General features: G+C 42.4%; 2 protein-coding genes across 2 annotated transcripts in view; both read right to left on the reverse strand.

The window, feature by feature from the left end:
- The window catches only part of TMEM269 (transmembrane protein 269), a 32,017-nt gene extending 28,916 nt beyond the window's left edge, over positions 1-3,101 (reverse strand). The window contains exon 1 of the mRNA XM_060206084.1: positions 2,791-3,101. The gene's annotated coding sequence lies outside the window, so the exon portion shown is untranslated. The remainder of the gene's footprint in view (positions 1-2,790) is intronic.
- A 2,296-nt stretch (positions 3,102-5,397) lies between these two features.
- On the reverse strand, positions 5,398-14,908 carry C13H1orf50 (chromosome 13 C1orf50 homolog). Its single transcript, XM_007526125.3, has 5 exons — positions 14,750-14,908; positions 14,533-14,648; positions 8,633-8,719; positions 7,357-7,488; positions 5,398-6,510 (listed from the first exon to the last, which is right to left on the reverse strand). The coding sequence occupies exons 1-5, from the start codon at positions 14,826-14,828 to the stop codon at positions 6,325-6,327; spliced, it is 600 nt and encodes a 199-aa protein (XP_007526187.1). The 5' UTR covers positions 14,829-14,908; the 3' UTR covers positions 5,398-6,324.
- Positions 14,909-14,939: the final 31 nt, after the last annotated feature.

A 14,939-nucleotide genomic window follows, 5' to 3' on the forward strand; every position in this document is an offset into this window, starting at 1 on the left:
TTGCACATTGTAGCATGTGCACTCAACTGGGCGTGCTACTGCCTGGCCCTGTCTTTAATCCATATTCCAGACAAGAGATGATAAAGGTCTCAACTAATGCAGTAGTGTTGGAGTGAGATTTGCAACCTTTCTCTCCTCTTTTTAAAAATTTATTCTTTATTTTTTTATCTTTTTTACAATTTATTTTAATGAGATACCAAGTGAAAGGGATAGATAGATAGATAGACAGACAGACAGACCAAATAACTAGAGCACTGCTCAGCTTTGACTTACGGTGGTGCTGGGGATTGAATTTGAGACCCTTGGTGCCTCAGCCATGAAAGTCTTTTTACCGAACCATTATGTTGTCTCCTGAGCACTCTCTTAACACTCCCGCCCCCTTTCTTTTTTCCAGAGTACTGCTCAGCTCTGGTTTATTGCATCTGAGGTGAAAAGTGGTCTTCGGAAATTAAGCTTATTTTTTTTTAATTATCTATTACATCTGAGTTTCACATGAGAGAAACAAGCCAGAGCACCACTCAGACACATGACACTCCTGGGATCAAATTGGGAACCTCAGACACGCAAATGTGATTCTCTACCAATTGAGCTATTTCCCCAGTTGAGAGATTATGCTCTTAACCTGTGGAGTCTGGTGCTGTCTCAGGCAATGTCAGAACTGAGCTGAATTCTCACAAACCCTGTTGGTGTCTAAGGATTGCTTGTTACTGTGGAGAATCATTCACACATCCATTGGAACTGAAGTGCAGATCACATTAACAACACAGTACCTCTCCCTGGTGCTCCATGATATTCCATGCCCACCTATATCACAGCCTTTCTATCATATTGTCAGGATGGATCTGCTTTCTCCCCCCTACAAATTGTGAGCTCTTCGCAGTGATCTTATTCAGCTGTTTTAATTCTCCAGCCCGAAACATTTAATATCATGAAATGATTGTATGAAAAATGGTTGTTTTATATAATCACTGGATCCCAGTCCCCCATTCCGAGATGCTACCTCCCCTAAATTTCCCTAAAGTAGTTGGCTTAATCATGAAAATGCAATGGCACTACCTGGTGGTCAGTGCAGGAAGTACACATTGTTAAACAAGTTACCTGTTTGGAATGCTCCTCTTTAGTTTCAGTGGTGAGGGAACGTCAGGTGAGGAGCTCTGCATTTCTAAAGGATTAAGCTGATGATGTATGCAGAATGGACTGGAGACAGGATAAAAGAAGTAGAAACACCGAGTAGCAGCTTTTTTTTTTTCCTAGTGTGGGTGTGATTCCACCACTCCCAACAGACTGTATGTTTCCCTCTTAATTTCAGCTAGAGAAAGAGAAAAAGAACAGCAGAAAAGAAAGGGAATGGGGATGGGGAGGGAGAGGGAAGAGACACCAGAGCTTACTGCATCAGTCATGAAGCTTCTCCTGGTGCTGCACATGATGCTTCCATGCGATACCAGGGGCTCAAACCAGGGAAAGGGGAGATAGAGACGGAGAAAGATAAGATATCCACAGCACTGCTTCAACACTTGTGAAGCTTCTCCATGCAGGCAGGAACTAGGAGTTTGAATCCAGGTCTTTGTGCATGAGGAAAAAAATGAGATGCCACACCTAAAATGTGTGGCAACTTATACTGCCACATAATATAAAGCCAACAGAGGCTGAGTGGTGGTACACCTGGTTGAGTGCACATTACAGTGTGCAAGGACCCAGGTTCATGCCCCCGATCCCCACCTGCAGGAATTTTTGAAAATGGTAAAGCAGTACTGCAGATCTCTCTCTCCCTCTCTCTGTATATATATATATATATATACATATATATATATATACAGATATATATATATACATATATACATATATACATATATATATATATATATATATATATATATATATCCCTTCTGGATTTCTGGCCATCTCTACCTAATAAATAAAGATAATAAAATAAAGCACTATATCAGAATGTAATTTCTATTCTGCTAGCAGACTCTCATAACTTGTTGGCTTTGGTGAAGAAAGTTACCCTGTATTTGGCAACAGGGAGATGGTTCAGCAAGTAGAATGCAGGACTTGAATGATTTGAGTTCCAGGGTTTGATCTTGGGCACATTATTTACAGAATGTAGCTATGCCCATCCCTACCCCACTCCATGAAATGAGAGAGAGAGAGGGTAAGTCCATGTAGGATGGAACTAAGGGCAGCCTCTATCTGATAATGAAATGGGAAAATCAGCAGACAGGGATGGAAATGGAATGGGGAACCACTGTGGTTTGTGGTGGGCCTCCATTCCCAATTCCTATAGGGTAGGAGGGGGACTTCCCCCATTTGTGGTGGGTTTCCACTTTCACTTTCCCATGCTTATTTGTTCTCTCCACTTTCACTTCTGCCCAACACACTTGCACACCTGAACACCATGCCCCCTTTGCAAAACCAATAACTAGCCTCAGACCACCGAAGGGTTGGTTGACTCAGGTATGAACCCACTAAAGGAACCCACTGAACCATTAGAAAGCTGTGTTTCTTGCCCTCCACATTGTTCTGTCTTGTTTTTGGCCCAAACAGAGCTGTAAAAATAGTACATTAATCTTTTTTATCAGCACTAGGGCCTCACTACCCTGAGATGACTTTTCCAGATAGAGACAGAGACAGGGACAGTAGGAAAGTTACCACAGCACTGAAGCTTCCTCCAACAGGAGTGGAGTCAGGTTCAAACCTAGAAGGTTTGAACATATTGCACATGACAAAGCAGGCAGGTTAAGCTATGGTGCCAGCCCTGTCATTACACATGTAGACAATTCAACAAACCTGAAGATGGAAATTCTGCCAGCAATTTCAGTTTAGAAATATATTCTACTCCAGTGGAGCCCTCCTTCAGATGAGAACACTATTCTGATCAATAACTGGATTGCAGTCATGTGACAAACCCTGAAGTAGAGGATGATGCAGTTAAGTGTGCCCAAACTGCTGACCAACACAGACTATGACATAATAAATGTATGTTGTTTAGGGCTAGGGATATGGCATAATGGTTATGCAAAAAGACTCTGAGATCCCAGGTTCAGTCCCTAGCACCATCATAAGCCAGAGCTGAGCAGTGCTCTGGTAACACACACACATACACACACCAGTATATAACAAAACAGAGCCTTTTGAAAACCTGGGATATTTTCTGTAGTTGGAATAGTGAACTGTGTATATGTCCCACACTATAGAGATTTTACAGTTAATTTCACAGAGCATCACCCTGTGAAACAAGTGACCAAGCATCACTTGTGTGGTCATATCAGGTTCTATCCCCATCTTGTGCTAAGCCCTTGAGGGCCATTTAATTTTCACAAGGAACACAGCTTATAAAACTAGGCCATACACAGCAAGATTTATCACCATGAGGTGAAGGACATCTATCCCCAGCAAAGAACTTGGGTATATGATTTTTAAAAAATATTTTATTTACTTATTACTAAGAGGGGTAGGAGAGAGAGAAAGAACCTGATATGACTCTGGTACATGTGCTGCTGGGGATTGAACTCAGGACCTCATGCTTGAGAGTCCAGTGCTTTATCCACTACGCCACCTCCTGGACCATAGGTATGTGATTTTTAATTAATTCACTCATTAATTAGTACAGAGAGAAACAGAGGGTAAGAAAAAAGCACCTGCAGCACTGCTTCACTGCAAGTGAAGGTCCCCCCTGCAGGTAGGGACCAAGGGCTTGAGCCTGGGTTCTTGCATATGGTAATATGTGCGCTCAACCAGGTGTGCCACTGCCCAGTTGCATGCTATGATAGGTTAGATAGCAATGAAGGAAGTGTGACTGACCATACCACAAGTTTAGTTAATTCTACTGAATGAACAGAAACTGAGGTAGAGTCTCATGTCAGAATCAGACAGTTTTTGTTAAATTCATGAATAATTCAGGTCAAAAAGTTTCAATTTGAGGGGGCTGGGCAGTAGCACACGGCATGAAGCACAAGGACTGGCTCAAGGATCCCTATTCGAGCCCCCCCCCCCAGCTCCCCACCTGCAGGGAAGTCACTTCACAAGCAGTGAAGCAGGTCTGCAGGTGTCTTTCTCTCTCCTTCCCTGTCTTCCTTTCCTCTCTCAATTTCTCTCTGTCCTATTCAACAACAACAGCAATAATAACAACAAGGGCAAGAAAAACGGAAAAATAGCCTCTAGGAACAGTAGATTTGTAGTGCAGGCACTGAGCCCCAGAGACCTTGAAGGCAAAAAACGAAAGTTTTAATTTGAGTTACCTTATAAATATACTAGGAGTTTGTTAGGAGTTAGGCTCACCAGGTTGAGTGCACACATTATCATGTGCAAGGGACCTGGGTTCCAGCCCCAGCTCTAGGGAGGAAGCTTCACAAGAGATGAAGCAGTGTTGCAGGTGTTTCTCCTTCTCACTCCCTCTCTAACATCCCCTTCCCTCTCAATTTCTCAATTTTCATATAGAAATAAAAATAAAATAAAATATGGTTCAGGCAGTGGTGCACCTGATTGAACACACATAAGAATTCAGGATCAGGGGCCAGGAGGTAGCACAGTGGGTTAAGCGCACATGGCGCAAAGCGCACAGACTGGCATAAGGATCCCAATTCGAGACCCCAGCTCCCCACCTGCAATGACAATGTCCTATCCAACAATGATAGCAATGACAACAATAATAATAACAATAACAACAATAAACAAGGGCAACAAAAGGGGAAAAATAGCCTCCAGAAGCAGTGGATTCATAGTGCAGCCACTAAGCCCCAGTGATAACCCTGGAGACAAAAAAAAAATTCAGGGTCAAGTCCCCACCTGTAGAAGGGGAAGCTTCAGAAGTAGTGAAGCAGTATTGCAGGTGTCTATTTCTCTATCTCCTCCTCCCCTTTCAATTTCTCTGTCTTACCAAATAAAAATAAAGTAAAGGATCCAGGAGCAGTGGATCCATAATACAGGCACTGAGCCCAGCAGTAACCTGGTGGCAATTAAAAACAAACAACATGTTAGTTATTTGTTTTTCATCTTTTGCTCATCTCTTTATTGTTTTAATTTCTTTTTCTTTTTCATATGAAAGAAGTGTTCAGTTCTGTTGGTCGTGCCAGGGATTGAGCCAGTCACATGTAAGTCCTATGTGCCCCACCCCATGATATCAGAAAGTATCCATTTAGATGGATTTTTCCTGATGCCAATGAATCCTGATGAACACTGGGCCTCCTCCTCAGTAAAACAATCAAACACCTACATACAATGGACAATTCACTTCCAAAATCTCTTCCAAGTCTAAAACTCTTGAGGTAAGAGCCTAAGCCTCCATGAACCTACAGATTTCTTCTATCATATATGCTTCAGTCACTACCAGCAGAAAGAACAGAAAGGGCAGGCTAAGCCTTGCCAATAATGCAAAAAGACCAGAATCACACACTCTCTAGTTCAACTAAGCCAAGTTGTTTATTACCCTCTGTGACCCAACATTCTCATTCCCAGACAGATGTGAATATAGTGCCACTATTAAATAATTTTTTTAAGATAGAGGGTAAGAGACAAAGGGAAGAAAAGAGACAGAGAGAGACCACAGTACTAATCTGCCACTTGTGAAGCTTCCCTTTGCATACTGCTCACAAAACCTGAACCCAGGTCCTCAAACCCAGGTCCTCAAACCCAGTTGCTCATGCATGGGAAAGCATGTGTTATATCAAGTGAGTTATCTCACTTGATATAACTATTTATCAAGTGATAAATAGTCTTAAACCAAATTTCTTTCTTTTTGGTCATCACCACTATGGGTTGACATTTCATATGGGGTGGTAAGAGGAAAGGGGAGGGAGGGAGAGAGAGAGAGAGAGAGAAAGGAAGTAAAGGGGGGGCAAGAAAGGGGATGGGAGAGAGAGGAGAGAGAGAATGAGGATGGACACCACAGCACTGAAGCTTCCCTCAGTACCATGGGGGCCAGGCCTCTTAGCCTCAATCTTAAACACTTCCAGTAACAAAGACTAAAAAACAGCCCTCTCTGGAAGATTCACCCGAGTCTCTGTGAGAAGAAATTCCTCTTTCTCTAATGCTCTAAGGAGAAAATAGCTGGCAATAAAGGAGAAGAGATGTAAATTCTCCAGTACAATATAAGTGATTTGCTGGGTATCTGTAGTCCAGAGAAGATTTAAAAAAAGGGGGGGGGGGAGCTTGATTCATTATACCAACTAAAAGTGATAATGACAACATTTATATTCCACAGACTTCCAAGACGTTCACGGTTCATCTACATGCCATCAATTTTCATGTACTTCTCATCATGGCAGAAAAGTGTAACAAGGAGGCAAGAGATCCTTGCTATGAGAACACTGTCAGAATCCACTCTCAATGAGTCAGTCCCTGAAGGTTGGACTCAGTGTGTGGAGGCAGGGCCATGGGCTGGTTTAGCAACTTATTCACTATGCCAACTTTGGCGTCTTGCTTCTCAATATCTTCATATGGAATCCAAGACATGTCATGTTGTAGCTTGTAGGCACCAAGGAAGTCATGTGGACAACTTGGCCCCCATTCCTAAAGAAGGCAAAAGAGTCAGGTCTGATCAGAGTAGGTGTCAAAACAAACAAATAAAAAACAAGCACACATGGTCCGGGAGGTGGCGCAGTGGTAAAGCTTTGGACTCTCAAGCATGAGGTCCCAAGTTCGATCCCCGGCAACACATGTGCCAGAATGATGTCTGGTTCTTTCTCTCTCTTCCTATCTTTCTCATAAAAAAAATAAATAAAATATTAAAAAAAAAAAAAAAACAAGCACACCATTTAATTTCCAATTGAGCCACAAATTCTTTTTGGGTGATCCGAGAGGTGGTGCAGTGGATAACGCTTTGGACTCTCAAGAATGAAGTCCTGAGTTCAATCCCCAGCAGCACATGTGATATCTGGTTCTTTCTCTCTCCTATCATTTCTCATGAATAAATAAATAAAATCTTTTTTAAAAATTCTTTTTTGGCTTTTTGCCTTCAACCAGTAAGAATCATTCCTAGAAATCACTGTATTACACATAAGATACCTCTCTTTACTGAAATAATGATTGCAATGTAACTTATGTATATGTATGTTTTAGTCATATTTGGGCTCAAACCACCTCCACTTTCTCTAGGAAACTATTTAACAACTCCAAAGTCAGCATTTTCTTTTTTCCTTTATTCAAAGTACATTTACATACACACATATAAAGAATTTTTCAAAAAGTAGATTTTTATGCAAAAAATAAATATATTTTTTTAACCAGAGCACTGCTCAGCTCTGGCTTATGGTAGCACAGGGGATTGAACCTGGGATTTCAAAGCCTCAAGCATGAGAGTCTGTTTGTATAACCATTATGCTATCCCCCCCCCCTAAAAAAAAAATATATCTTTACCTCTGGTGAAATAATGGAAAAATACTGCTGACCACTTTCCCGCTTATAAAGGTAATAAATGTTTCCAGGTTTTTTTACTATATTACAAGCTACATGGTGCAAATCAGCATCTCTGTGAGCATCTTCCAGTACCTAAGAATCAGAGATGTAACGAATTAGTTACAGAGTCAATGGCAGTTAAATTCAATGGTCATTCCAATTAAACTTTTAAAAATTTAGTAATATATGTGTATTATTTTATCATTTTATTGGGGAGTTAATGGCTTACAGTACACATGGGTACAAATTCTCATCTCCCCATGAGAGGTATCTGCAAAACAAGCCCACCCCCAACTTAGATCCGTTCCTGATACATTTCTTTTTATAGCTAATAACTATAACCCCTTAAAATGCTTTACCCCTCAGGTGTGGAATGACAACCCTTCAGCTTCATTACTTGGGTGAGACCTTTCCTTTCATAGTATTCTCTAATCCCATTCCAGGTGGTTCACTTCCTAAGAAAGTCCCAAAACCTAGATATAGACCAGGTCCCCTGAGATAGAGCATATGTTCACATGTATCCATAAACTAGGGCAAAATATATACCTGAAAACAGAAGTACACAAGAGTCTGCAGTGAGTACCCCCCCCAACACTTCATCTCCACTATTCCAGTCTTTAGGTCCATAATTGTTCAACAATTTGTTTGGCTTTGTATGCTAACTCTCTTTTCAGCCACCAGGTTCCAGAGGCCAGCATGATGCTAACCAGACTTCCCTGGACTGACAACCCCACCAATGTGTCCTAGAGCTCTGCTTCCCCAGAGACCCACCCTACTAAGGAAAGAGAGAGGCAGACTGGGAGTATGGATTGACCAGTCAACATCCATGTTCACCTCACTAGGGAAAGATAGAGGCAGACTGGGAGTATGGATCGACCAGTCAACGCCCATGTTCAGCGGGGAAGCAATTACAGAAGCCAGACCTTCCACCTTTTGCAACCCACAACGACCCTGGGTCCATACTCCCAGAAGGAAAGAGAATGGGAAAGCTATCAGAGGAGGGGATGGAATATGGAGATCAGGTGGTGGGAACTGTGTGGAGTTGTACCCCTCCTATCCTACGGTTTTGTTAATGTCTCCTTCCTCAAATAAGTAATTTTTTAAAAAATGGTTTACCCTAGTGAAAACACGTTAAAGTTTTTTTGTAGTTTATTGTATCTTTTTCTATCTGTATGAGGTGAAAAAATATATAAGAAGAAGATGAAAACCTAACTAAAAGTCACTACTTAATACTTACCTTCCTGGCTTGTTCTTGCAAATGTTGGATTTGCTCAGCTATGACTGTCAGCTTGTTGGTGGCATTTGCTCGGATGAATTCATCAGCCTACAGGTGAGAAAAAAGCTAACTATGGATCAAGAAAGGCTATGACTTCTATGATGACTTTATTTAATTTATTTAATTTATTTGTTTTAGACAGAAGCAGAGAGAAAGACTGAGAATGAAAGAGACCACAGCACCAAAGCTTCCTGCTATGCAGTGGGAGCAGGGCTCAAACCTAGGTCATATACATGGCAAAACAACATACTATCCAAGTGAGCTATTTCGTCAGCCCCTGTAGTATCTTCACTTAGATCTCAATGTGAAGAGGTGTGACCACAATTTTTCTTATGCCTTAAATATTTTTTTCATTTTTACAATTTCTATGAACTCCAAATCATCCCAAGGTCCAGACCAAACCACATTGCTTATGAGAAGATCTGACATGACCCCCACCACAAAATTAAGTGCTACTTCTTTTCAATTTCCCATACCTTTTTACCCTTCTCACTCTATGTTCTAGTCACACTGAACTTCTAATGTCTTCCAAAATTAGCTGTTCTATCTTGTTAACAAATATACTGAATATGACTTATTCATCTAATATATTTCTCCCTTTACTCTTTCCCTGACTAGCCCCATTCAGTCCTCCAGTCTCCATTTATCTTTTCATGTTTAAACATTTCTGAAATCAGAGACAGGTCTTTTTTTTTTTAATTTCTGTATTGAGGAATTAATGTTTTCAACAGTAGATACAATATTTTTCAACAGTAGATACAATATTTTGTACATGTATAACATTTCCCAGTTTTCCATATAACAATACAACCCCCACTAGGTCCTCTGTCATCCTTCTTGGACCTGTAATTCCCCCCACCCCCACGCCAGAGTCTTTTACTTTGGTGCAATACGCCAATTCAAGTTCAGGTTCTACTTGTGTTTTCTCTCCTGATCTTGTTTTTCAACTTCTCAGAGACAGGTCTTACAATGAAAATCCAAAGAAAATTGTGATGTCTGATATGGCCCCTATCACCTGCTGTGTAGAAATCTAGCTAAATATTGAAAGTATCAGCTAATCTGATCATTACCTCTGCTGAATTATTTATCTCACAGTTATATTTTAACTTACAAATGCATTCCTACTTGTCACCTAAAATGTTTTCTTTTCTATGAAGCAGACCTGACAAACACATACAGAAAACTGACATGGGGCCAGGCAGTGGCACACCTGATTAAGTGCACTTATTACAATGTGCCAGGTCCCAGGTTCAAGCTCCTGGTCCCCACCTGCAAGGGGAAAGCTTCACAAGTGGTGAAGTAGAACTGCAGATGTCTCTTTGTCTCTTTCCCTCTATACCTACCCCCTCTCAATTTCTCTCTATCCCTATCCAATGATAAATAAATAAAAATATTTATACAAAGAAAAAAGAGAACTGACATGTTAGGAGACATTAACAGAAGCAGTAAGAATTGCTTAAAACAGATAAAATAATTTTCAAAGCTAGCAGAAACTGGTGATAAATTCATGAATTAGAAGACATTACAGTGTGTAAGGACCCAGATTCAAGCTCCTCATCTGCAGGAAGGAAGCTTCATAAGTGGTGGAGCAGTGTTGCAGGTGTCTCTCTCTCACACCTCCTTATCTCCCCTATCCTTCTCAACTTCTCTCTATCTCTATCCATAATAATATATACATACATATATTTTTAAGTCAGATATTAAGAAGGATTACTCAGACACCAAATACCTGTCATACTTCTTTTCAAACTGCTCAAATATTTCTGCTTGTTAGAACACAGAACCTGCATGCCTGGCTACCCTAAGAGGCCCAACACCACCTTATGCCAGAGCTAAGCAGTATTCTCTGCTCTCATTGCCACCCTCATAATAAATCTTAAAAAGAAACTTCCAATTCATTTTTAATAAAAGTTAATTAATGGTGCTGGGTGGTGGCACATGTGGTTGAGTGCACAGGTTACAATGTGCAAGGACCTGGGTTCAAGCCCCAGTCCCCACCTGCAGGGGGAAAGCTTTGTGAGTGGTGAAGCAGGGCTGCAGGTGTCTCCCTGTTTCTCTCCTTCTCTATCTCCCTCCCCCTCTCAATTTCTGGGTATCTCTTTCCAATAAATAAATATAATTTTTACAGAAGAATATCATTTACTTTTAAAAAGTTAATTAACTTCCAATGGTACACAACTAAGGAAATGAATGTGGGAAGTTAAACTCCAAGTAAGAAATATGAAAAGGATTTGCTGATAAGTACAGGGTTCTTAAGGTAACAGGTACATGTCAATGTTATGAGCAGAAAAAAAAAATGAGGAAATTGAGTTCATCATTTATCTGCTCTACAAATATTTATTTAGCAACTACTGTGTGTTAGACAACATGTTAGGCATTGGCAACAAAGAGAGGTCCCATATTTTGTCAAGATTACAGTTTACTTTTTAAAATATTTATTTATTATTTAGCATGAGATAGATGGAAAGAGAAAACCAGAGCATCAGCCTAGCAAGGGATGAAATTCAGGACATCATGTTTGTGAGTCGAATGCATTAGCCACTGCACTTCCAGGGCCACAAGTTTAGCCTATAGTCAACAACTGGCTTGGCTTTATATGTTAACTCTTTTTTCAGCCACCAGGTTCCAGACGTTAACATGATGCCAACTGGACTTCCCTGGCCAGATACCCCACCAATGTGTCCTGGAACCCTGCTTCCCCAGAGCCCCACCCCACTAGGGAAAGAGAGAGACAGGCTGGGAGTATGGATTGACCTGCCAACGCCCACGTTCAGCGGGGAAGCAATTACAGAAGCCAGACCTTCCACCTTCTGCACTCCATAATGACCCTGGGTCCATACTCACAGAGGGCTAAAGAATAGGAAAGCTATCAGGGGAGGGGATGGGATACAGAGTTCTGGTGGTGGAAATTGTGTGGAGTTGTACCCCTCTTATCCTATGGTTTTTGTCAGTGTTTCCTTTTTAAAAATAAAAATTAAAAAAAAAGATTAGTCTAATGCAACTATACTCTAGAATACAAAGAAACTTACGTAACTAACTTTGATTTCTAATAACCAAAAAAAAAAAAAAGATTTCTAATAACCATCTTGAAAGTAAATATAAGTAAAATTAATTCTAATTGACATATTTTATTTAGCCCCATGTATCAAAGTGTTATCATTTCAACATGTAGTCGATATCAAAATTGTTATATGGGGAGTCAGGAGGTAGCACAGCAGGTTAAGCATACGTGGCGCAAAGCCCAAGGACCAGCTCAAGAATCCCAGTTCAAGCCCCGACTCCCCACCTGCAGGGGAGTCGCTTCACAGGTGGTGAAACAGGTCTGCAGGTGTCTATCTTTCTTTCCCCCCGTCTTCCCCTCCTCTCTCCATTTCTCTCTGTCCTATCCAACAATGACGACATTAATAACCACAACAATAAAACAAGGGCAACAAAAGGGAATAAATTTTAAAATTTTTAAATTATTATATGGGCAGAGACTCTCATACCTGAGGCTCTGAAGTCTCAGGTTCAATCACTTACACCACCATAAACCAAAGCTGAGCAGTGCTCTGGTAAGTAAGTAAGTAAATAAATAAATAAATAACCTAAAAATTGTTAATAAGATATTTTACATTTCATATTAAATGCATCTTTAAACTCACAGTACCTACCAACTTAGAGGCTGAATTTTCTTTTTTTTTCTTGCCTCTAGGGTTATTGCTGGGGCTTGGCGCCTGCACTACAAATTCACTGCTCTTGAAGGCTATTTTTTCCCTTTTGTTGCCCTTGTTGTTTATCATTGCTGTTGTTGTTATTATTGTTGTTGAATAGGACAGAGAAATCCAGAGGGGAGGGGAAGACAAAGAGGGAGAGAGAAAAACAGACACCTGAAAACTTGCTTTATCGCCTGTGAAGATCCCCCCCCACCCCCCCCACCCCACCCCCCCCGCAAGTGGGGAGTCAGGGGCTCAAACCTAGATCCTCACGTGGTCCTTGCGCTTGGCGCCATGTGCACTTAACCCACTGCGCTACCACCTGGCACTCAGAGGCTGACTTTTAACTGGAAATTCTTTTTTTTTTTTAATTTATTTATTTATTCATGAGAAAGACGGAGAGAAAGAACCAGACATCACTCATCACTCTGGTACATGTACTGGCAGGGACTGAACTCATGGCCTCATAGTTGAGAATCCAATGCTTTATCCACTGCGCCACCTCCCAGACCACTCTTTTGTTGCCCTTGTTGTTTTACTATTGTAGTTATTGTTGTTGTTCTTGTTGTCGTTATTAGATAGGACAGAGAGAAATGGAGAGAAGAGGGGAAGACAGAGAGGGGGAGAGAAAGATAGACACTTGCAGACCTGCTTCACCGCTTGTGAAGCGACTCCCATGCAGGTGGGAACCCGGGGGCTCCAACTGGATCCTTACGCGGGTTCTTGCGCTTCAGCCACCTGCGCTTAACCCGCTCCGCTACCGCATGACTCTTTTTTTTTTTTTTTAAAGATTTTATTAGTGAGAAAGATAGGAGGAGAGAGAGAAAGAACCAGACATCACTCTAGTACATGTGCTGCTGGGGCTTGAACTCGAGACCTCATGCTTGAGAGTCTAGTGCTTCATCCATTGAGCCATCTCCTGGACCACTTCACTGGAAATTCTTGATCTGTATTTGGATGTTATAATTTTTTTTTAATTCCACATTGCCAGGTTAAATCTGATTTACAATGAGCTTAATTCTGTGTTGCCAAATTAAAATGTCCAATGTCTTAGTTTAGAAAACATATTTATGCCCAACCAGGCGCTGAGTTGTGGGCTGGGTGGTGGCCTACCTGGTTAAGTGCACACATTAGCATGCATAAGGACCCAGGTTCAAGCCCTTGCTCCTCACCTGCAGGGGGGATGCTTCATGAGTGGTGAAGTAGGTCTGCAGGTATCTTTCTCCCTATTTTCCTCTCTCCTCTCAATTTCTCTCTGTCCTATCAAATAAAATAGAAAATAACAGTAATAATAATAGCCATTGGGCGTAGACAGAGCCCCAGCAATAACCCTGGTGTCAAAATAATAATAATTATTATTACTACAAAGTAAGGCTTAAGTCTTTGGCCAATTAATTATTTGGTCACAGAAAGTCCCATGACACTGGGCTACAAGTGTTACTGGAACTGCTCTGGAAACAGCATGAAAATGCATTGAACACCCAACAGCACCAATACGACCTTGACCTTTTCAAGACTCACTCCAGGGGCACCAGGTACTGCTAGTGTCAATCTGCTGGCTCACTGGTGTGGCCTAGGACTTCCTATGGGTCCTACTGGTGGAGGCCATGCAAATTGAGCGGGGGCTCCCCCGTAGGGGTCAGAGTTCAGTGGCAGTGTCAACCTTTGCCCCAGTCTGACATACCCTGACCTGCAAGGTCTTGTCCCCCAGAATGACAAGTTCCAGTGCTTCCATCCCCCCCCCCCATCAGACACGGCTAGCGGCTGATACCTTCACACAAGAAGCACCAGGCCATCAACAACATGAGGGACAGGCTGAAGCAGCACCCACCACCAGGGCTGCTGCTGCTCACTACCTAGGGAGGGCACCACTGTCCAGCTTGCCGGGTGGGCACTGCAGGTGGAGAATGCGACGGAGGGGCCAGTACAGGTTCTGTAAAGGTGGACACTCCAGCCTTAGCACCTAGCTCATCCTGACTCATTCCATAAAATTTACAGATGAAAGATTATGAGCACTCAAGGAGCAGCTAAAGAAGTTTTTGGTTTCAGAAGAAAACAGCTTTTCCAGTCTGTAAATCGGAAATAAAAACAAATGCTACCCCACACTAACTAGCTGTGAGGTTCGAGCTGTAACCCGCAGGGCCAAAATCGACCAAGTGACCTCACCTTCTGCACCTGCTCTGCGAGCGCCACGAGGTCTAACGGGTCGCCGGCCCGGTGGGTGTGGTAGGGGCTCACCAGGGCCAGGCCGCCGGGGGTCGGGGTGAGCTCCACCAGCGCTCCTGCGACACACACCCGGGAACAAAGGCCGTGAGCGCCAGCCCTCGGCCTCCCGCTGCTCCGCGAGGGCTTCTTTCCCCCCCCCGACTCCCGCCCCGCGTACCTCCCCGACTTGTCGTCGACTGAACTTCTTGGTTTCCAGCGAGCTCTTCAGTCCGGACAGGAGCTGCAGAGTTCTCCATGACAGCGACTTGCACCCACTACCAGCCGATGAAGCGGAAGAGCTTGCGCATAAAGACCGGTGGGCGGAGCTTCTGCGCCCCCTGGCGATTGGGCGTCCGAACTGCGAAGCT

This window comes from Erinaceus europaeus, chromosome 13 (assembly GCF_950295315.1).
Source record: "Erinaceus europaeus chromosome 13, mEriEur2.1, whole genome shotgun sequence".
NCBI lineage: Eukaryota > Metazoa > Chordata > Mammalia > Eulipotyphla > Erinaceidae > Erinaceus > Erinaceus europaeus.